This window comes from Dermochelys coriacea, chromosome 3 (genome assembly GCF_009764565.3).
Source record: "Dermochelys coriacea isolate rDerCor1 chromosome 3, rDerCor1.pri.v4, whole genome shotgun sequence".
Classification (NCBI taxonomy): domain Eukaryota; kingdom Metazoa; phylum Chordata; order Testudines; family Dermochelyidae; genus Dermochelys; species Dermochelys coriacea.
Genome location: NC_050070.1, coordinates 26408861 through 26431098, shown reverse-complemented (window position 1 = coordinate 26431098; position 22238 = coordinate 26408861). Strand labels below are relative to the sequence as shown.

The window sequence follows — 22238 nt, the reverse complement described above, 5'->3', positions numbered from 1 at the left end:
AAGCACCAGAGGGGATTTTCACTTTGTTGAGCTTGAAACTATAGCAACAGGAGCTGAACCCATGGCAGTTTAATAGAAAAATCACTAAATTGATTTTAAATAAAAAACCGCTCCAACAGGACATATGGAAAGACAAACTTACCATGAACAGAAAGATGCCCAGAGATATAAGAATGATCTTTTCCTCACAACAGAAGTGGGATTATTGTAGAGATTGGGGAACTAATTCCAAAACCTACCATTTGGAGGTAATGGGGACTAGAAAGGCCATCAACAGGCTTGTCTAATCTGTTATGCTGATTAATTTACGCACCTGATGATAAAGTTGATGTGCTTATCTACAGAACACCATTACAGCATGTATCCATATTTTACTGGTGTCTTGCTGTACAATTCCAAACAACCATTCTGGAGAAACTCCAATGTAGATGAGATCACCAGAACTTTGTGATTATTATTCTTTAATAATTATAACACCCCCTGGAAGTCAGGGCCCCATTCTGCAAGTATTGCACAATCAGTCCTTTCCCAAAGAGCTTTATGTTTCCCCCTCACACTAGAAATGTAATTTGACCAGATCAATGAATGAAATTTCCTTGAAAGTTCTGTCTAGATTCCAAGATTTATGAGAGGCTAATGGAGAATCCTTGCTGAATTTTACTTCTCTTTTGATGTCCAGGCTATTAATTATCTGATTTCTAGATCCAGATGAAGTCCCTGCTTTGAGAGGTCTAGTAATTTCTGCAGGTACAAGATGAGTTCCTGGGCTACCTAACAAGTCCAAAGAGCCCTTTGGACCAGAGAAAGGTTAAGAGGAGGACTTCAACTCTCCCTTTTCCTCTTTTCTGTATCCTTTATTTGAACTGTTTTGAAAGGTAGTAGACTTTTTTTCTCTGCCCCGGATATTATTTCCATTGACGTGGAGAAGCTTTGACCTCTAGTTACTCCCTAGTTTTGGAAGGGTTTTAAACACTGGTGCCTCAACCAGAAACCACCTCTAATGGGAAGTAGGAGCAGAATTCCTCTGTGAGCACCAAAACTGCCCCCTACCAGATTACTTGCACCATCTTCTGAAGCAGCAGGAATTGGCCACTGCCCTAGACAGGATACTAAATTAGGTGTGAACATAGGAATGGCAATATGGAATTGGACCAATGTTTTTATTAAAACCCATCACTGATAAAGATGTCAAACTGAACTCAAACCATGTGAACAGTGATATTTTGAAAGACTGCCTTTCAAGTATGCAGCCCACCCTGAAAGGCTTGCTTCCAGAGTCTAGAGTGAAAATTGGGTTGTGATCAGCATACGTTTTGTACTTCCCTGCCCATGAAGGGACATTTGGAAATGATCAAAGAATGACACCTAAATTTGTATTGCATCAGGGGAGTAGTTCTAGGTTCTCAGAAAGAATTTTTGCAGGCATATCTTGAGAAACACAGTCGGGGTGATAGCTGATGCATGGAATCAGCACTCATAGCTATTGGGGCTAGTTGGTTATAAATGATCACTGCCAGGAAATGACTAATGAAGTTTAGGAATTTTGTAAATTTTACCATGTTGGTAAAGTTATGACCAACCATGTCTGTTTTGATTCCTGGGTGAGCAATTCTTGGCATTCAGTTCAGAAAGCTCTTCCTGATTTTGAACAACTGGTGGCTATGAATTCTTCCCAGCAGCTGTCCAGTTGGGAATGAGTTTGCTTCTCTGGACAGGTCAAACTATGGTATGTTGTCTAGGTATGTAACTTACAACCTGTGTTTAATAGTGTCTACCAGCCAATTTTTAAGACTCTGGGGGCAGGGAGTAGATCAGAAGGAAGAGTCTTGTAGAGAAATTGTGCGTTCTCATGTACAAATGCCTTTATCATTTTGAGGATTTTCTTTGTTTGGAGGAAAATTTATCTAGGATCCCTTGGACGCTTCTGTTCCAGATTTTTGCTCTCCTAGGTGAACAGTTCCTCACGAATACCCTCGGTGTTGATAGCGACTAATGGATTGCTATGCTGGCTTGGACAGTGAGGGCTCAGGAGTCCTCAAGATTTTATTATGGATATTTTTAGTAAAAGTCACAGTCAGGTCATGGGCAATAAAGAAAAATCCATGGAAGCCTGTGACCTGTCCCTGACTTTTACTAAAAAATATCCATGATGAAATGGGAAGGCACTGGACTGCTGTGGGGTGGCTGGGAGCTCTGGGGCCCCCACCGCCCATGTGGGCTCAGAGCTCTAGGGTCCCCCTGCCCCCTCCCCAGTTCCAGGGAGGGCTGCCGGGGTCCCCCTGTCCCCTCCCCAGTGGTGGGGAGTGCTTCCGTGACCCTCCAACCCCGTAGCCGCAGAGGGCGGGAGCGGCCAGGGGTCCTTCTGCCCTGCAGCGGCAGCGGGTGGAGAGCTGCTGGAAGTCCCCCTGGCCCATGTCAGTCACGGAGCTGGTGGGATTCCCTTGCCTGCAGCGACTGGGAGCTGCGGGGTACCTCCACTATCCTCAGGCAGCGGGGATACATTAATGCTCCCTGCTGCTGCACGAGGCGGCGGGACCCTGCAGCTCCCAACTGCCAGGGTGGAAGTCAAGGCAGTCTTTGGAAGTCACAGATTTCGTGACTTCCACAACCTCTGTGACAAAACCATAGCCTTAACTATGAACAGGCAGAGTCTAATTTGCCCTCTCTAGAGCTGCCTCACTGTTTATCCCTGTGTTGGCTGCACAGCTCTGCCAAGAGTGAATGGAAGCAGAGGAGTCCCAGAAGGGAGGTACTGCTAGGTGCAGATCCAGGTGATTGAACCCACCACTCTACCAGATACCTGATCTTGGGGAAGAGGAGTAAGAAATATTATAAATCACTATAGCAATAAAACAAATACCAATTAAAATAAGATAAAAAGGTCAGGAGAAACTGAACCATCAACTTGTTCAGCTGCTGGAGGCAGAAAATCTAGTGGCCCAAGATGAAGGGTTGGGTTTAGTCCCTGAGCCTGCAATAAACGACACTGGACCACCTCCAAAATTCCATAGGTGAGGACATTAACTATTAGTGATGAATAAGGAGAAAATCTGTACAAATTGGTTAAATCAAGTCAGTGAGTAATTATCATTTGGTAATCAATGCAGTATTTTTGACCTAAGGTACAGTGCAACAATACACTGTCTCAAAACATGCAAAAGAAACCTTTTGTAACAACACAGTTCTTGTTTAGACAGACAGTTTAGTCTTCCCCAAAGGTGTAATATCCATACTGGCAGATGACCTATTCAGTATATGATGAATGTTTGCAAAGTGCTTTGGAAATGGACAGCGCTACTGTATACAAATCTTAAATAACTTAACATATCAAAAATATGTACCATTCTTTTTTGAAACATATGTTAAGTACTTCTCTGTTTACAGAACAGTAGAATAAATTATTATATACAACCTCGCTGACTGTCCAAAGTGCAAGTAAGAGCTTCCCCTTAACAGGCTTAATACAGGCTTTTTAGAATAGATTTTATATTGCATATTAACGAATATGGGAAAAAAGAGAACTAACCCTGTAGAGGGGGTGGCATTTGTCCTTGAAACATGGTGCCAAATGAGCATAGATCTGCAGGGTATAGTAATAACTTGCCAGCTGGAGCGATAAAGCAGAATGTGATTGCTTTTCAAAGCACTTGTTGGCATCTACCACCTAGGAGAAAAAGGACATTAACTTAGATGAAAGAATTAACAAGTTTATAATTGTAAGCACACAAACTTTCTAGAAGCTGGTCTTGAATCATGGTTTAGAAACAGAACTGGCTACATGTGTTTTTCTCCCCCCTAAAAGGGATTTAATAATAGCAAAAATGGACATAACTGCATCAAAATACACAACAAAAGACCACCTTTATTACACTAGCTCCTGTCTTGAGGCTACCACAAAATACCACTCAGCTATGTTAAATACAATTCTGATCCCCCTTTATTAAAATGCTACCTTCCAAATTTGTCAGCTGCATTTGAGTTATTGTTGTGCAAAAAGGCTTGACAAGTTCATTTTAATATCAGGATGTATACCACCACTCACGACACAACAGTTCAGGAATATCTGTTCAGATTTTCTTCAATGTTATCAGCCCAATGCTGGATTTTGTAGAGATGAAGGATATGAATTTTAAGCCCAAAGAAACAGGTTTCCAAAATTATAAGTGAACAAATATATGAGAAGCTAACATTTGTGCACACACACATAAAGGTAAACTTACCTGTGGTAATGCAAGTAGGTAGGCAAGAGATAAGGTCATATCATTTGGTAAAGCATCACTAGCCAATTGTAACAGAACTGAAATACAGGGGGGGAGAGGGGAAATAAAGCTTTGATTACTGACCCATCTTCCCTTTATAGTTAGCAAGTAAAATATTTACCATGTAACCATATTTTTAGACTCTAGCTTGAAAAATTCTATATATATTAAATTAAACATTAATCAGTGCAATCCAAGAAAAGATAATGTGTAGTGTGACAGGGCAAGGCCAGATGGCTATAGAAAAGTAGTGGGAGATAGATATATTAGGTCCAGGCTAAACAAATCCCTGGTACCAGGATAAGTTAAATGGCAGCTGCTCCAGGTCAATTAAGACACCTGGGGCCAATTAAGAACCTTTCAGAAGGCAGGGAGAACACTAGGTTGATTGGGGACATCTGAAGCCAATCAGGGACTGGCTGAAACTAGTTAAAAGCCTCCCAAGTTAGTCAGGTGGGGGTGCATGTCAGGAGCTGTGGGAGGAAGTTATGCTGTTGGAGAGACTGAGCAGTACACACCATATCAAGCACAGGGAAGGAGACCCTGAGGTAAAGGTGAAGTGGAGCTTGAGAAAGTGAGGGCTGCTGTGGGGAAGTAGCCCAGGAAATTGTACGTGTCATGTTTCTAAAAGGTCAGCTACCATAGCTGATAATATGAGGGTCCCGGGGCTGGAGCCCGGAGTAGAGGGTGGGCCTGGGCTCCCCCCCCCCACCTTTGCCCCCTGATTAATCACTGAGACTGGGAGACAACGGAGACTGTGCAAGGAAGGATAACTTCTTCTCACATCCCTCACTGGCTTATGATGAAAATGGCTCAGTAGATTGTGACCCTTGTCTCTAGAGAAAGAAGGGTTACATGGAGGGTCACAGTAAGCCTCTGAGGCTAGTGAAATCTGCCAGGGAACGTGGGATCCACAGAGACAAGGACAGAGCTTTGTCACAGTTAAACTGCAATCCTGATTTACCTTAACTTCCAGGCAAAGCATTTATACATTAACCAAAGAAGATGAAATACTGCAGTATCAGATCCCAAACTGCTGAAACATTTTCTGCGCTGATTTACAACAACTAAATCTGTTGGTTGTAAAATCAAGGCAGTAGTATAAAGTTATGAGCATCAAAGAAAATCAAGCAGAGGAATCATGTAAAATACATTGTTTCCTGAAGTTAGAGCATCACATTTACTTATAAGCTGCACACAACAAAAATCTAAATTATTAATCAACTTTTAGTCTTTAAATAAAAAAGCAACATAGTATTGTGTTATTTTAAAGGAAGACCTGTACAATTAAGTATTGATAAAGAACAAGCAAAGCAGTTGGTCCAGGGGATACATATTCTAAAAAATTAAGAAAAATTAGCTAACTGTTTCACTGACAATTATTTCTGAAAGCTGTTTGCCAGCTGATGAGACTGCAGAGAAATTGTGGTTGTGATCCAAAGTCCATTGAAGTCAATGGGCTTTACACATTAGCCCGTAAGGTAGTACTGATTTTCAAATAAAAGAATTTTCCTGGCCAGTGCTTTCCTATCAGAAGAGAAGAATCACAGAGATCCTAGAGGACACTGGACATCCTAGAGCAATAAGTATTGTTATGAATGAACTTCATCTGACAAACTGTGAGAATCTCCAGGCAGGATAAGCCAAGCCCTCTCTGCCTCTGAGTCCACAGCACATTTTCTGCCCTTGGCTTTCCACTTCTTCTTCCCTGCCAGGCAGGTGACTGGGGACTGAGGAAAATCTTGAGTTCAACACTCCAAAATCAAATTTGCTGGTTCCCTTTCAGGGCATTTAAAATTCAAATTAAACTGGCTGAGGGGAAAAAATGTAAGAGTCAAGATGTCCAAGAAATGTCACCAATGAAGGTCCGCAGCCTGCCATTTGCACTTCTTTGGAAGCATTTAATTAGGACTTCTGATTTTAGGTGTTACACGATAAACACCAATAAAACATACCAATACAAAAAGAAATCAGTGTTTAACCAATAAAACATCAGAAAATGCACCACAAATGGTTACTTGTACCTAAGGGCTTCAAGGGCATGCACAGGAATTTAAACTTCACTGCTTTTGGAGGGGCATGTTCTGTGCCCCTGCCCCAACCACAGAGGAGTTCTGTGCTGCAGTGAATTATTGGGGTGGCTCATGCCCCTGCTTCCCCCCCCACATCCCTTGTGCAGTCCCTGAATAGCTTGTTTAACCAGACCTGTCATGCAGACTACAGGGGTGTGATTTCTAAAGTACAGTAAAGAGTTGCATATATTTGGTTTGTGCAGATCCTGCAAGTGTGCACTAAACGTTCCCTAGTACTTTAACCTAGTGCTGTTTGAAACATTACAAAGAGATTACTCAGAGTATATACTACTGCAGTGAGTAATGCATACAATATACATTATTCATTCCCGTATATATAAAAGACATTTACAAAAGCCCCCCAAAACACTGATTTTCTGTCATCTGCATAAAACTCAAAAAATTGCTAAAAATAAACCCTGACAAAATGAAAATAATAAATCCCATTAAAAATAAGTCTTTACATGCAATATAAATCTGGAGAAAGCAGAGAGGGTAGACCTATTCCCCAGACAGGACAAAAGGTTCCACCTGCCTTCAGTCATTTAAGAGAAACTGGAAACCCATGGTTATGAGGCATGAAGGGGACAAAGGATCTTGTCTATTCTATGTAAACATCCTACTTCTAAGTTCACTGCTTACTTCGGGAAGATGCAATAATGTTTCCATCAGTAGATCTCAACGCACTTTACAAAGAGGTCAGTATCATTATCCCCATTTTACAGATGAGCTAGTGAGGCAAAGAGGTGCAGTGACTTGCCAAAGATCACCCAGCAAACCAGAGGCAGAGTCGGAAACAGAACCCAGGTCTTCTGAGTCCTGGTGGAGTGCTTAATCCACTAGATCACAGTGACATTATGTGTACTTGTACTTTCTTCCCACTCATTGTGTCCCTCGTGAATTCTGTAGCGTCTGCTTTGATTTTTGTAATCTCCTCAAAACTAATATTCAACCTAAATATTAAATTTTTAAAACCAGTCTCAGTTCCAAGAATCACGTACAAACTTTTGTAAACACACTTTTACAAAACGTGGATCAAACACTGCAATGAGGAATAATTATTACTCTGCCAAAACCACATTTACTTTCTCAATTATTTGCAGAACAGCAGTTTGATTTCACCAAAATATATAACAACAACAACGCCTGCATGCCTAGCACCCTGCCCCTTAACAGCCTTGACGACACTTACACTTTAGGTCAACGTAGCTACATCTCTCAGGGGTGTGAAAAAGCCATACTCCTAAGTGCTGTAGCTATGTCCACCTAACACCCATTGTAGTTGCAGTTCGGTTGACAGAACAATGCTTCCATCAATCTAGTTACCACTGCTTCGGGATGTGGAGTTTCTACAACAACGGGAAAACCTCTCCATCGCTGACATCTGCATCTACACTACAAGGTTATGCAGACATAGCTACAGCACCATAGCTATGCTGCTATAGTCCGTGTATTATACACATGGCCTAAAAGGAGATTTGATTCTGATACTCCCTGATCCAAGAACCACTCCTGTGGGCTCCCTACCAAGGGGCCTGTGTATTTCGGCCTCTTCTTGTAAACTCCTCATCCCAGGGGAGTGGGATTGCTTATGTGGTTACTTCACTTAAAATGAAAAAGTTTGGAGGACTATTTATAATTGCAGGTTGTCATTGGACTTCCATCAAACTGTGGTGGTTGTGATGTTCTCCCTCAGCCAGATGTAATAAGCAAGTCTTTGGATGCCACGTGACCACAGAGGTTGCTCAGGTGGCAGTAGGCCACAGGTACTAAGACTACAGATGTGATCATCACTATCTATGCTGATAACTTGGCTTTTGACAAAAACTTCTAGCTCTGGCTAGACTCAACATGTCCTGGAACCTGTCTGAGTCAAGATATTTAACAGAGCTCCTAACATAGTTACTATTAAAATCTGAATGTTGTTGCTTTTGCAACTAAGGTTATTTGCGATGTTCCCTATGTTCAGGGCAGGAAATACAATGGTAAAGCTAACGACTTGCATAGAAATTTAACATTTTATTGATGTTCTCTAGGTATAGAGAAGCTGGTATTCTAGGTTGTGGGGTTTTTTTTCCCTTGAAAATCCTAATTAATCCAGAACCTGCATGACTAATCTTTGGATCTTTTTCAAAATAGTGTCCTTAATGAGCCAATTGTCCAAGTACACAAAACCATACTCCAACGTAGTTCTCCCACTCAGTACTCCCAAACAGTGTGTGAACAACCATGGCACCAAGACAAGGCCAAAAGGCAATCTATTATTCTGTTCGAGTTTCTGAACCATGCCCATCAGCACGGTGTCCAAGTGCTTTCCAAGACTGCATTAAGCAGTATGACTAGTAACAGTCATATACCGTTTTTCCCTCCTTTTCCCCTTCTTTTCCTAATGGAAAAGTTGCATGTGGATTTAAAAAAAAAGTACATATAGTATACAATATATTTTTATACATATTGTGTTATAAATTTATATTAGTGAAAGCAAAATCAAATAAGCTTGCCTTGAACTTGGACTGGAAAGCGGTGAGGACTGTGGTTGTTCTTAGACCCTTAAGGAGTTGGTTCTGCAATCTTAGACTAGATCCTGAGAATAAACTAATTTGCTCCCTTACTGGAAATCTGAGATACATATGGATGTATCATCACCAGATGTGACTTTAAGCATCTTCATAGTCCAATATACATAATAAGTAGCCTTCTTCAAACTGCTCCCAAATTTTAATTGCTCCCAAACACTGCACTGTGAATTTTTCTGTAACCCAATAAAGATTGGGGGTCTCAGAGGTACAGAATTGGGCTGTAATTGTTTTCTAGGTCATCTGAAAGTAACGAACAAAATCTCTTCCCTTTTCCACCCACTGGCGATGTCTGAGTGATATTCCTCATAAGACAATGAATTTTCTGAATTGTTGGTTTTTTAGTGCATTTGAGAGGAGCAGTTTGGTGGAATTTCTCTGAAGTGGATCTTCCGTCTCTTTTGATAATTCTGAAGGCACCTGTTATCAAAATAATTTGAAGTCATCTGGGATAAAAAGTCTATAGTTTCTCTTTAAAAGAGAGATTCTTCTCCAAGTATGCTGTAAGCCTTGAAACTTGCTCCAGAGCTCCTATAAAATGTAAGCTTTTTGCTCATTACGGACAAAAACTGTCGTAGGAACTCTTAGGCTTCTGTGCAAAAAGAGATCCTGACCTTCATGTACATCTTTGATGGTGTTTTTTCACTTGCTCTCTCTGAACGCAGAAACAGACAAAAGACCCAAACATAGTATCTTTATCCTATCTGAGCCATTATGCACAATGCTGATGCAATTTTAACGCCAGCTGGCGTTCTCAACTCTGGGTCTCACAGTGGAAGCCTTCAGTCAAATAGAGGAGGTACAGTAACTCCTCACTTAACTTTGTAGTTATGTTCCTTAAAAATGCATCTTTAAGTGAAACAATGTTAAATTAATCCAATTTTCCCATAAGTTTTAATGTAAATGCAGGGTAGGGGTTAGGTTCCAAGGAAATTTTTTGGGGGCAGACAAAAGGCATTATATACTGTACTGTACTGTGGTTGGGAAGTGCCCCAGGCTTACTCCACATAGGCACAGCCTGCTGCAGGGAAGAACACTAGGAAGCACCTTCACAGCAGCAGCAGCAGCTTCCTCGGAGAAGAACAGGTACTGACTTTGCCAGGGGATGCTCCAGGCCCGCCTCTTCCCGTCCCCACTCCACTCCAGGCCCACCTCTTCCCACCCCCACTCCACCTCCTCTCTGGAGCACGCTGCATCCCCATTCCTTCTCCCTCACCAGAAAGTCGTAAGCACCGCCAAATAGCTGGGACTTTCTGGGAGGGAGGGGAAGGAGTGGAGATGTGGCACTTCCCCGCTCCTCTCCCTCCCTCCCAGAACTTCGTGCTTAGCACTTTCTGGGAGGGAGGGGAAGGAGGCGGAGAAGAGGAACTTGTGCAATGCTTCCTTGTAAAGTTGATGCTCTTCCACAGAATCTTACAAGCAGTGGACAGAGCAGGCAGCCAAACGACGTTATAAGGGAGCACTGCACAACTTTAAGTGAGCATGTTCCCTAATTGAGCAGCTATGTAACTTTGAAACAACGTTAAGTGGGAGGATGTTAAGTGAGGAGTTACTGGCTTGGGGAAAGCTTGGAATGCTTCCAGGCTCTGCTTCCAGATTGTTCAGTGTAATCTAAGAGCAGCTCTTCACCAAGCCAGCATTAGCACTGTTTGAGGCACATCACACAATAGTCAAGGCTGTACATCGGTAATCCCTTATATCATCAACTCCTAATATCACATCTCATTATCTGCAAAGGGCTCATATCACTGTGGTATCCAACCCCACCTGAGAACACTCTTGAAGAGCCTATTGAAGTCTATGGGCATTTTGCTATAGACTTCAAGAGGAATTAATTTAAACTAAAAGAACAATGTAACTTTTCTACAATCAAAATGGCAAGAATTGGAACGAGTGAATCCCAAGATCACTGCAAAAACCGTATTGTGTAAGGCAAGCATTAGCACCATGCAAACCAAATGCCTCTCTGGAAATCACAACGTGAGAAGTTTAATTTCAAAGCAACATTCGCAGAGGGAAAGCTGCCCATATTATTGATAGAGAAATCAATGTCCATGAAAGAGACTGGATAAATAAATACCCTTATCTTTACCACTCTGTGTATAACATCTATCTACAGATCTATCAAGATCTCTACTCCTCCCCCTGAACTGACAAGATTCCTGTCCTTCACCTCCTACAAGTCTTAAATTTAAAAAAAACAAAAAAAAAAAAACTGAAGAGTTGCAGAGTTCAAATCTATTAAGTGACCTATTGATGGACCAGAGAACACAGAAGATTTTTTTTTCAATACTCTTTGAATTTCTATATATAATTATGCTTTTATGGTGCTGACTAAATTATTACTCTGTTCTATTTATTTTAACAATTGCTGACTTAGTATTTACCAAAAGTAATGTGCATGAATATCTGTTTGCCTGCACATATTTATTAACTATATAGGGCATCAAAGGCATGATTTTTACATACGAGACAGGCATCTTTCACACAATGTATTGTTATACTGCAACCACTGCTGATATTGCTGTGCACTAGGCTTTGTAGCTACAGAAGTGTACTGTAAGCTCATTGTAGGCTAGCGGGCTATTTCACCAGCTGAGGAAGGGAAGCAATGGCAAGCTAAACCCATGTCTGTTTAAGGCACTTGCCTCAGTTTATTAGTCAAACACAAAACCATAAACACTACAAAAAATAAAGCAATTAAATTGGCCTACACTGAATTTCCCTTGCCTGTATCTAGCAGGGGAGATAGGCCATACCTTTCATTTCTTGTCTCTCTGTACCCAGCTTCCTCCTCCTTATATACTCCTGCTGAATCATATGACAGGCCAGGAGCCTTAATTCTTTCCAGATTGCTATGCTACCTTGTCTCTCACTCACTCACTCGCACACACACAGTTATCTACCATTACCCTAATTTCTTTTCAGAGTCACTGCTTTAACATGATACAGTGCCACATCCTGTAAATAGGGCCTACATTCTTTATTTCTAATTATATGACCTCACATTCAACTGTATTAAAACACATTTGATTGTACTCATCTTAAAAAAACAATTCATATTGCTCTGTACGAGTGATCTGTCAATATTTAACACTTCACCAATCTGTGTCATCTGCAAACTTTTACAGCAATGAGTTGGTATTTTCTTCCAAATCACTGATAAAACCATAGAATAGTGTTTGGCCTAGAAGTAATAACTGTGGAACTCCACTCGAAACACATCAATGCTATGGATGACGCCCCATTAATAACGAAAATATGAGGTCTATCAACCAGTTTTTGTAACTATTTCATATGAACTAAATTTATTTTGTACAAAAAAACCCCCAAAACATTCAATAAGAATGTCATATGGAACCAAGCTAAATACCTTTCAAAAGCTAAAGTAGATCATGTCAGTGAAGTTATCAACCAAATTTGCAATCTCACCCAAGAATAATATTAATCGACATCTCAGCTCCTCACCTGAACAACATACTGTGTACAAACCCAGAGTAGGGGGTTTCTTTATGTCTTATGCACATGATACAAACACAAATATGCGTGTTGTAGTGTCCTTTTGTTCCTGTAAATATGCAAGGTATTCAAATATATGGAAATCTTGTATCTGAAGTGTATAAAATATTCTTATTAGTTTCAGATACCTTGCAATATGGTTCAGGCATGTGGGGAAGAGGGGTTGGTATGCCATGTACACACATCTTGTGTTACTTGTGCAGAGATAAAGGAAGAAGGAGGCACACCTCGGGGCCCTATTTCACCCCTGGGTATTCGCTACTTCCCACCACCCAACACAGATGTAATGAGGTTAAGTGGTGTCCGTAAAGAATAAGTAAGAACTACTAATTATTCCTCAAGAAAGGCTTTTAACGATTTCCAACTATAACAACAGCATAAACAAAACAAGAAAAGAAAAACCAAACACCAGCACTGGATAAGAATTAATACAAAAGGCAGATTATATTGAAGACAAGTGCAAGTACATATAATACTGTGCACCATTTGCGTGTTTCTGAACAGTGACTCTACATATGCTGGTCCTGGCAGGTCATAATAAAAGTCCCCAAGACAAGCATAAGTAAAGCTTTAGAGAAGCAGCCGTGTTAGTCTATATCCATGAAAAGAACAGGAGTAATTGTGGCACCGTAGAGACTAACACATTTATTGGAGGATAAGCTTTTGAGGGATACAACCCACTTCATCGGATGCATACAATGGAACATATAGTAAGAAGAAATATATATTCATACAGATAAGTTGGAAGTTGCCAAACAAACTGTGAGAGGCTAATTACTTAAGATGAGCTATTATCAGAAGGAGAAAAAAAAATGTACAGTGATAATTAAGATGGCCCATTTAGACAGTTGAGAAGAAAGTGTGAGGATACTTAACTTAAGGAAATAGATTCAATATGTGTAATGACCCAGCCATTCCCAGTCTCTATCAAACCCAAGTTAATGGTATCTAGTTTGCATATTAATTCAAGCTCAGCAGTTTCTCCTTGGAGTCTGTTTTTGAAGCTTTTCTGTTGCAAAATTGCCACCCTTAAATCTTTTACCGAGTGGCCAGAGAGGTTGAAGTATTCTCCTACCGGTTTCTGAATGTTATGATTCCTGATGTCAGATTTGTGCCCATTTATTCTTTTGCATAGAGACTGTCCGGTTTGGCCAATGTACATGGCAGAGGGGCATTGCTGGCACATGATGGCATATATCACATTGGTAGATGTGCAGGTGAACGAGCCCCTGATGGCATGGCTAATGTGATTAGGTCCTATGGTGGTGTCACTTGAATAAATATGTGGACAGAATTGGCATCGGGCTTTGTTGCAAGGATAGGTTCCTGGATTAAAAGAAAAGGAGTACTTGTGGTACCTTAGAGACTAATCAATTTATTTGAGCATAAGCTTTTGTGATCTGCAGTTCACTTCATCAGACGCATCCGATGAAGTGAGCTGTAGCTCACAAAAGCTTATGCTCAAATAAATTGGTTAGTCTCTAAGGTGCCACAAGTACTCCTTTGCTTTTTTGCGGATACAGACTAACACGGCTAGTTCCTGGGTTAGTGTTTTTGTTGTGTGGTGTGTGGTTGCTGGAGAGTATTTGCTTCAGGTTGGGGACTGTCTGTAAGCAAGGACTGGTCTGTCTCCCAAGATCTGTAAGAGTGATGGGTTGTCCTTCAGGATAGGTTGTAAATCTTTGATGATGCGCTCAAGGAGAGGTTGTAGTTGGGGGCTGAAGGTGATGGCTAGTGGTGTTCTGTTATTTTCTTTGTTGGGCCTGTCCTGCAGTAGGTGACTTCTGGCTCTGTCAATCTGTTTTTTCACTTCAGAAGGTGGGTATTGTAGTTTTAAGAATGCTTGATAGAGATCTTGCAGGTGTTTGTCTCTGTCTGAGGGGTTGGAGCAAATGTGGTTGTATCTTAGAACTTGGCTGTAGACAATGGATCGTGTGGTGTGTCCTGGATGGAACCTGGAAGCATGTAGGTAAGTATAGCGGTTAATAGGTTTCCGGTAGAGGTGTTTATGTGACCATGGCTTATTAGTACAGTAGTGTCCAGGAAATGTCCAGCTATCTTCGAGACACCACTGACTTCCTGAGGAAACTACAATCCATCAGTGATCTTCCAGAAATCACCATCCTGGCCACTCTGGATGTAGAAGCCCTCTACACCAACATTCCACACAAAGATGGACTACAGGCTATTAGGAACAAAGCTGGTGGCTGACCTATGTGACTTTATCTTCACCCACAACTATTTCACATTTGGGGACAATATATACCTTTAAGTCAGCGGCACTGTTATGAGAACCCACATGATCCCACAGTATGCTAACATTTTTATGGCTGACTTAGAACAACGCTTCCTTAGCTCTCGTCCCCTAACACCCCTACTCTACTTGTGCTACATTGATGACATCTTCATCATCTGGACCCATGGAAAAGAAGCCCTTGAGAAATTCCACCATGATTTCAACAATTTCCATGCCACCATGTACCTCAGGCTAGACCAATCCACACAAGCGGTACATTTCATGGACACTACTGTACAAATTAGCGATGGTCACATAAACACCACACTATACCGGAAACCTATTAACCGCTATATTTACCTACATGCCTCCAGTTTCCATCCAGACCACACCACACTATTCAGTCTACAGCCAAGCTCTAAGATATAACCACATTTGCTCCAACCCCTCAGACAGAGACAAACACCAGCAAGATCTCTATCAAGCATTCTTAAAATTACAATACCCACCTGCTGAAGTGAAAAAAAAAACAGATTGATAGAGCCAGAAGAGTACCCAGAAGTCACCTACTACATGACAGGCCCAACAAAGAAAACAACAGAACACAACTAGCTGTCACCTTCAGCCCCCAACTACAACCTCTCCTTGAGCGCATCATCAAGGATCTACAACCTATCCTGAAGGACGAGCCATCACTCTCACAGATCTTGGGAGACAGACCAGTCCTTGCTTACAGACAGCCCCCCAACCTGAAGCAAATACACTCCAGCAACCACACACCACACAGCAAAAACACTAACCCAGGAATCTATCCTTGCAACAAAGCCTGATGCCAACTCTGTCCACACATTTATTCAATGTGACACCATCACAGGACCTAACCACATTAGCCACGCCATCGGGGCTCATTTACCTGCACATCTACCAACGTGATATATGCCGTCATATGCCAGCAATGCCCCTCTGTCATGTACATTGGCCAAACCGGACAGTCTCTATGCAAAAGAATAAATGGACACAAATCTCGCATCAGGAATCATAACATTCAAAAACCGGTAAGAGAACACTTCAACCTCTCTGACCACTCAGTAAAAGATTTAAGTGTGGAAATTTTGCAACAGAAAAGCTTCAAAAATAGACTCCAAGGAGAAACTGCTGAGCTTGAATTAATATGCAAACTAGATACCGTTAACTTGGGTTTGAATAGAGACTGGGAGTGGCTGGGTCATTACACATATTGAATCTATTTCCTTAAGTTAAGTATCCTCACACCTTCTTGTCAACTGTCTAAATGGACCATCTTGATTATCACTACAAAAGATTTTTTTTTCTCCTTCTGATAGTAGCTCATCTTAAGTAATTAGCCTCTCACAGTTTGTTTGGCAACTTCCAACTTATCTGCATGAATATATATTTCTTCTTACTATATGTTCCATTGCATGCATCCGATGAAGTGGGCTATACCCCACGAAAGCTTATGCTCTAATATATTTGTTAGTCTCTACGGTGCCACAAGTGCTCCTGTTCTTTTTATAAGTAAAGCTATTATTCACCAGCTCTATATTCCTGGTGACAAAGTATTTCAAAGGCAACATAAAGCTGATGAACGACAGCGCTACATGCATTTGCTCGGACTACTTAAAAGACAAGCACTAATACATGCAAAGGTATTATGTATCAGCCACCTACTACTGATTTTATGCTACAATATGATACGACTATGATCAATTCGACTCGAGCAACCAGACTTCTTTATTCCATAGACTTACTCTGCATTCGTCCGAAAATACATTACTATTCAGTCGGCCGCTTTCCGCACTGGCCAGGTACAGACAGTCGAAGTGCACATCCCTTCGGTTCAGGGGGTGTGGGTCAGGTTTACCGAAAACACACACACACACACACACACACACACACACAGAGTCCCGTGCCTTCGTTCTTTTTATCTGATCTGATGGACGTGTTTTAGAACAGACCAACCAATCGGTGTGGGCCACATTGTTTATGTGGTTGCTCTAGTTGCATCATTGATGCCTATTTAATTTTTTTGTCCAATTGTTAGTAGTTCATATAATTGAGGGCTATTTATTTTCAGTAGCCAATTAGATTTTGAATATGGGAAATTTGGGGTTGATAAGTACATAGGAGTTGGCATAAATTGTTATCTGGTTGCAGCACGTCCTGACCACAAGCCACAATCTTAAGCTTTGTTTTTGCAAGGCTTGTATTTTAAAGCATACAGAAGTTTGAGGCCTAACATTTGCAATACTTCTATTTCGTTCAAGCTTGACAAGACAGTTGCTCAATTTATTCACAACTTGCACTCTACTACTTGCAAACCAAAATGAAGATGACTGATCTGATTTTAGGGTTCCCTTTAAAAAACAAAAAAACAAAAAAACACAATCTGTATATCTGACAAAAACTAAAGAAATAAATTCAGGAGACAAGTATTTTGGTTGAATGACTTCATTACTAATCACTGAAGGAGTTTTGCTAAAATTCATATCTTCATCAAACTGCAAAGCCTATAATAATGAAAAGAGGAAAAAAAATAACTGCTTATGGTCCTGTGACCCAATCTGAGATGTCCTGAGAAAACTCATACCATCTTAAAAGGAAACTGTCATTTACGCATCATTCTAGGTGATGCTCACAAAACTGCCAGATACTCACATTATCTGCAGCCTTTACTTTTCTATTCACGTTCCAATAAATTAAATAACACCACTTTCAGTGCAAACTGGGCATTGATGTTCCAAAATACCCAATTGAAGAAACTAAAGAATTTGTGACTATAAAATATTAGAGTCACTGATGGATTTGCCAAACTTTATTTATTGCTTGTGTGTTTTTCTTTTCTTCTGGAACAGAGCTCTTGGATGCATAAAACAGTTTGCATTTTAACAAACATTGTTGGACCTTTCTAATGTCTAAGTGTCAATAGAATTATGCTCTTTGGTTTTTGTCAGTTTTTCACTAGAAAAAAAGTTGCACTTCACAAAAGAAGCTAGGAATGAACAACAGGGGATGGATCACTCGATGATTGCCCTGTTCTGAAGCACCTGGTATTGGCTATTGTCGGAAGACAGAATACGGGGCTAGATGGACCATAGGTATGACCCAGTGTGGCTGGTCTTATGTTCTTAGGTAGAACTCTCTGTGGAAAAATTACTGTGTTTGTGTAGAACTCAGAACATATCTATGAAAATCTGGAAAATTTCAATTCATTTTTCATGGTGATTACTGAAAACACTAAGGAAATCTCAGGACCTAAACTGTTTACTATGCACTTAGAAACAGATCCAATGTCTACACAATGGATGGGCTACATGTTCAAGCAAATGAAGATCAACCTGAACTTTAAGCCATCCCCTGCCCTGAAACCACTGAGGATCAATGACAGTGATCTGGGACTATGCTCAGGCTTGCCTCAGGAGCTGACTTCACTAGCAGCCTCCTGGCACGATACTGGCCATTAGCTGCAACAAATTTCTAATTCTACCTGTAGTGGGGCAGCTGCTCCACGTTCACAGAGGAGGGGTTAACAGCAGCCCTTGGAGTGGCTGCGCAGAACCCAGCCAATCAGGGCTAGGCTGGGCCCTATATAAAGGCTGCAAAGCAGAAGAGATGGGAGTCTCTCCCTGACAATCAAGGGAAGAGGACTGGCTCCTAGAGATAGCACCTTCGATAGAGCAGCACTGGGCAGGCTCAGGGGAGCAGAGGAAAAGCTCTAGCCTGATACCTGCCAGGCTTAGGCCCCTGAAAGAAAGGGCCGAGAAGGTGCAAGGGCCAAAGGGGAGATGGCCCCAGGAGCATAAGCAGTAGAGGGCAGAGAAGGAGGGCAAGATATGGCTGCCGCCAGAGGGTCTCTGGGCAGGATCCAAAGTAGCGGGCGGGCCTGGTCCTCCGTCCTCCACCCCCTCCACTTACACTACACCTGGCCATGGAGTAGCATGGCCCAATACAGACTGTGGCTTGCCCCTGAGGCAAGGGGCTAGACTCTAGGGCTGCAGTTGGTCACGAGAGCAGGTGCAGACTGAGGACTGCGGATACACCTGAAAGGGCAGAGAACCAAGTGGGGCATAGCCAGAGGGCTCTGTCCAGAGAAGGACACTGAAAGCCAGGGAGCAATGCGGGTCCCAGAGAGCACCGCAGAGCAGAGCAACAGGTGGGGCACCACCTGCAGAGGATGTTCCATGGCTGAATGAGCTAATTCCCGGGGCAACCAGAAGGAGGCGCAGCAGTGGTGAGTCTGAGCCCCGTTACATACCCCATCTTCTACTTCATCACCAAACCTCAAGGTTTGTATGGGGAAGATTTAAAAAAAAAAAACAAAACACATGTGTAGACACATGGCCAGTCTTGGCTAGCAGAAAAATCCATTCTGGATGCCAAAAATACAGTCTGGCCAGGCCCATAGCATACCAGGAGAACCGGTAACACTACAATTAACCAAGATGTGTGGGAGCAACACAGGTGTAGAATACTGTCCACATCCAAGAGAGGCCTTATATTCTTCAGTGGAATGGCAGGGGATCCAATCCATTCCCTCTGTCTCACCTGAACTGGCTAATCACAGTATGATGGGTGCCATGCAAAGCCCTGCCCCACCAAACCAGCAGCCTCTACCTCCCATCCACATGTGGAAAAGGAGAAGAGTGCAGCCAAAGGCTGTGAGCATTTCGGATGCACCCTATCCCTCCCAAGAAAGAAGGGGGGGGGGGTCTATATCTATATTAAATCATCTACATCTATATTAAAACTCAAGGTAAATTGATAGGCCCGTGTCATTGCAACCATTGTTTAGATGGTATGAACAGCAATGAAGTCTGTCGGTTTCTGCATATATAGTTCCTCAAATAACTATCCTGTAGTAATGTCTTCAAACACACCAGGGGTCAGTGGCTGGTTTCAGGTGGTCTGCAAAACCCCAAGCCTCAGCACCCCCAGGGCAGAAACCCCAAGTCCATAGGCAGCGTGTTGGAGATGGGGGGGTGGCATTGTCCCTCCAAATTTAACTAGAGCAAGGCAGTCCCGGGGGCAGCTCCACACACAGCCTTACCTCCTCCCCGCACCCCTACCCCAGTTCCTGGCCAGGTAAGAGGTGGGAAGCCAGAGCCAGGCAGTGTGAGGCAGCTGCTACGCTGGCTGCTCTTCCCATCTCCTGATGTTGGTGCCTGGGGCTCCGGTTCTTCCTCAGCTCCCAGCCCCCTGTGACTGCTCGTGCAGCCGGTAAGAGCCACCTGGGGCCAGCAGAGCCCTCGAGAAGCAGCCCTCCCCATCCCTCCCGAAACCAGACAGGCTGGGTGGCCTTTTGAGGTGAGTCAGCAGTGGAGGTGGGGCTCCCTCCCTGGGACCCACCAAGCCCTGTCTCCCCACACCACAATAGAAGTCAAACTACACCTATGCCCAAGCTCCCCCCACCAAGCAGCCAGAGCCCTGAGGGCACCCTTTCCTCCACTGGGACCGGTATAGCATGTTTGGGTGGGCCTCAGGTTTATAGCAAATGTTGTTACTATATTTAATGTGTGTTTTAATACTGATTCATGGTAAAACACATAATTCATAAATCCTGCCTACTGATACAGCCTACAGAACTCAGCACTGAAATGAGATATTTGATTCCTGAAGGTTCACACCTCATATCACAGTGACAATTCTTCTAACTTGCTCCAGCCAGTCCCTCCACCCTCCAATACAGCTACACCTAACACAATGAATGCAGCTAGAGTGCATGGAGAGACATGCTGCAATTAAAATTTGTGGAACACAACATGAACAATGACACCATCTCATGGCACTTCATCATGCCTACTGACTATGGCATCACCTTTATTGAACTATTCCCAGTATCTATTGCCAGCTAGAGAGGGACAGAGTTAAGGTTGCATTGTGGTTCTTATTTTCCTTTTGATAATTTAACCTTTAGAATCCTTGTTTTCAAGCTTTTATCCAGAAGCATAAGGGCTAGAAGCCTAATAAAATAAATAAAATAAAGCAGAGTTTCTCAATCACTAGAAGCTAGAGCTTTATGAAAAAAAATGAAAATATTGTGAGACTCATGATTAAATTGTGACAGTTTACTCACATTTCATGTGATCTAAGACACTAATTTGTCATGCCAAAACTCTCCACAGAGTAAAGCATTAGACAGACATCTTCCTTCAAAGGACCCTAACAGCATGTAAATATTTAAACAGTTCATTTCTTAAACCGGCAGGAGGCAACTAAAGAGAAAAAGATATATAATCATAGCTAGGAGAAAAAATGGAAATACTAACATGAGAATGCTTCATTTTAATGACACACCCAAGGTAGGTGCAGGTGCGGGAAGGGACAAGCTTTCGAGCTTCACAGAACTCTTCTTCTTGTCTGGGGAAGGTAACCAGAGTGTCTAAGCTAAACAGAAGTTGGGACAGGATTGTTAAACATATGGGGTTCACACATCCTGTAGCACACCAATTAAGGGTTAGCAAGCAGAGCTTGCTACAAACTGTTTTAATGAGCCTTAAAACCAGTGTCTCTTAAGTCCACAGCTTTTAATGTCTAGCACACTTATGAATTTAAGTTCCCAGGTTTGTCTTTTGAAAGTGTTGTGCACATCTCCTTTAAGGATGAGGACTGAGCAGTCAGATACGGGGTGATCGCTTTGTGAAAAGTGTTCACCCACGGGTGACAGGGTGTTTTTGTCTTATTTTTCTGAGAGAGTTTATTTGAGAGTGTAATGATTGTCTGGCTTCACCCACATAGTTGGTGTTGGGGCATGTGATCCTCTGAATGAGGTACACCATATGTTGGGATAGGTATGTATACGATCCATGGATATTGAAAGGTGTTTTGTGGGCGTAATGATCATTGTAGCAGTGAAAATATGTCTGCAGGTTTTTCATCTGTTCTGGCAGGGTATGGTTCCACTTTAAGTAGGTTTGTCCTGGTCTGTGAGGAGATTGCTTCTGATGAGCTTGGCAAGGCCGGAGGGTTGTTTGAAGGCCAGAAGAGGGGGTTCGAGAGATTTTTTTCAGGATGTGATCCTGTATGGGTTGTAACTGTTTGATAATACCCATATGGGTTCCAGTGTAGGGTGGTAGATGACAATTAGTGGTATGTGGTCATTTGTTTTCTTCCCCGCTCAGTATTGCAACAGATTCTCCCGGGGTATCTGAGTGGCCAGTTCTGTGATGCAATCTATTTCCCTGGAGAAGTGTCCTTTTTTAGTATGTTTTGAATCACTCTCAGTATAGTTCCTAGATAAATTTTAATTTTGGTAAAGATAAATTCCAGGGAATCCAGGAATTTTAAATATGAACTATGCACTAAATAAAATAGTGGAAAAAAACCCTATAATTCAAAGATCATTTTAGCAAAGTGGCAAAGAATATGAACTCTAATTGCAATAGATGAGCATATCTATATGTAGATAATCTGATGGACATTTTATTGCACTCCACTGCTTCTCAAACTGTATCTGTGGACCACTGGAAGTGCGCAGCTATTTCTGTCACAATGGCCAAGCACCGGTGAGCCTTCTAAAAGTGACACTTCCTGATTATTGGTCAATCTAGAACTCTCTTGA

At 42.1% G+C, this 22238-nt stretch overlaps 1 protein-coding gene across 4 annotated transcripts in view; it reads right to left on the bottom strand.

Moving 5' to 3' along the window:
* NBAS (NBAS subunit of NRZ tethering complex) overlaps positions 1–22238 on the bottom strand; it is a 394692-nt gene that overhangs the window by 180574 nt on the left and 191880 nt on the right. For all 4 annotated transcript variants that reach the window (XM_038394647.2, XM_043510232.1, XM_043510234.1 and 1 more), the window contains 2 exons: positions 4221–4297; positions 3527–3664 (listed from right to left, as the gene is read on the bottom strand). In XM_038394647.2, the coding sequence (XP_038250575.1) occupies positions 3527–3664; positions 4221–4297 (215 nt within the window). The remainder of the gene's footprint in view (positions 1–3526; positions 3665–4220; positions 4298–22238) is intronic.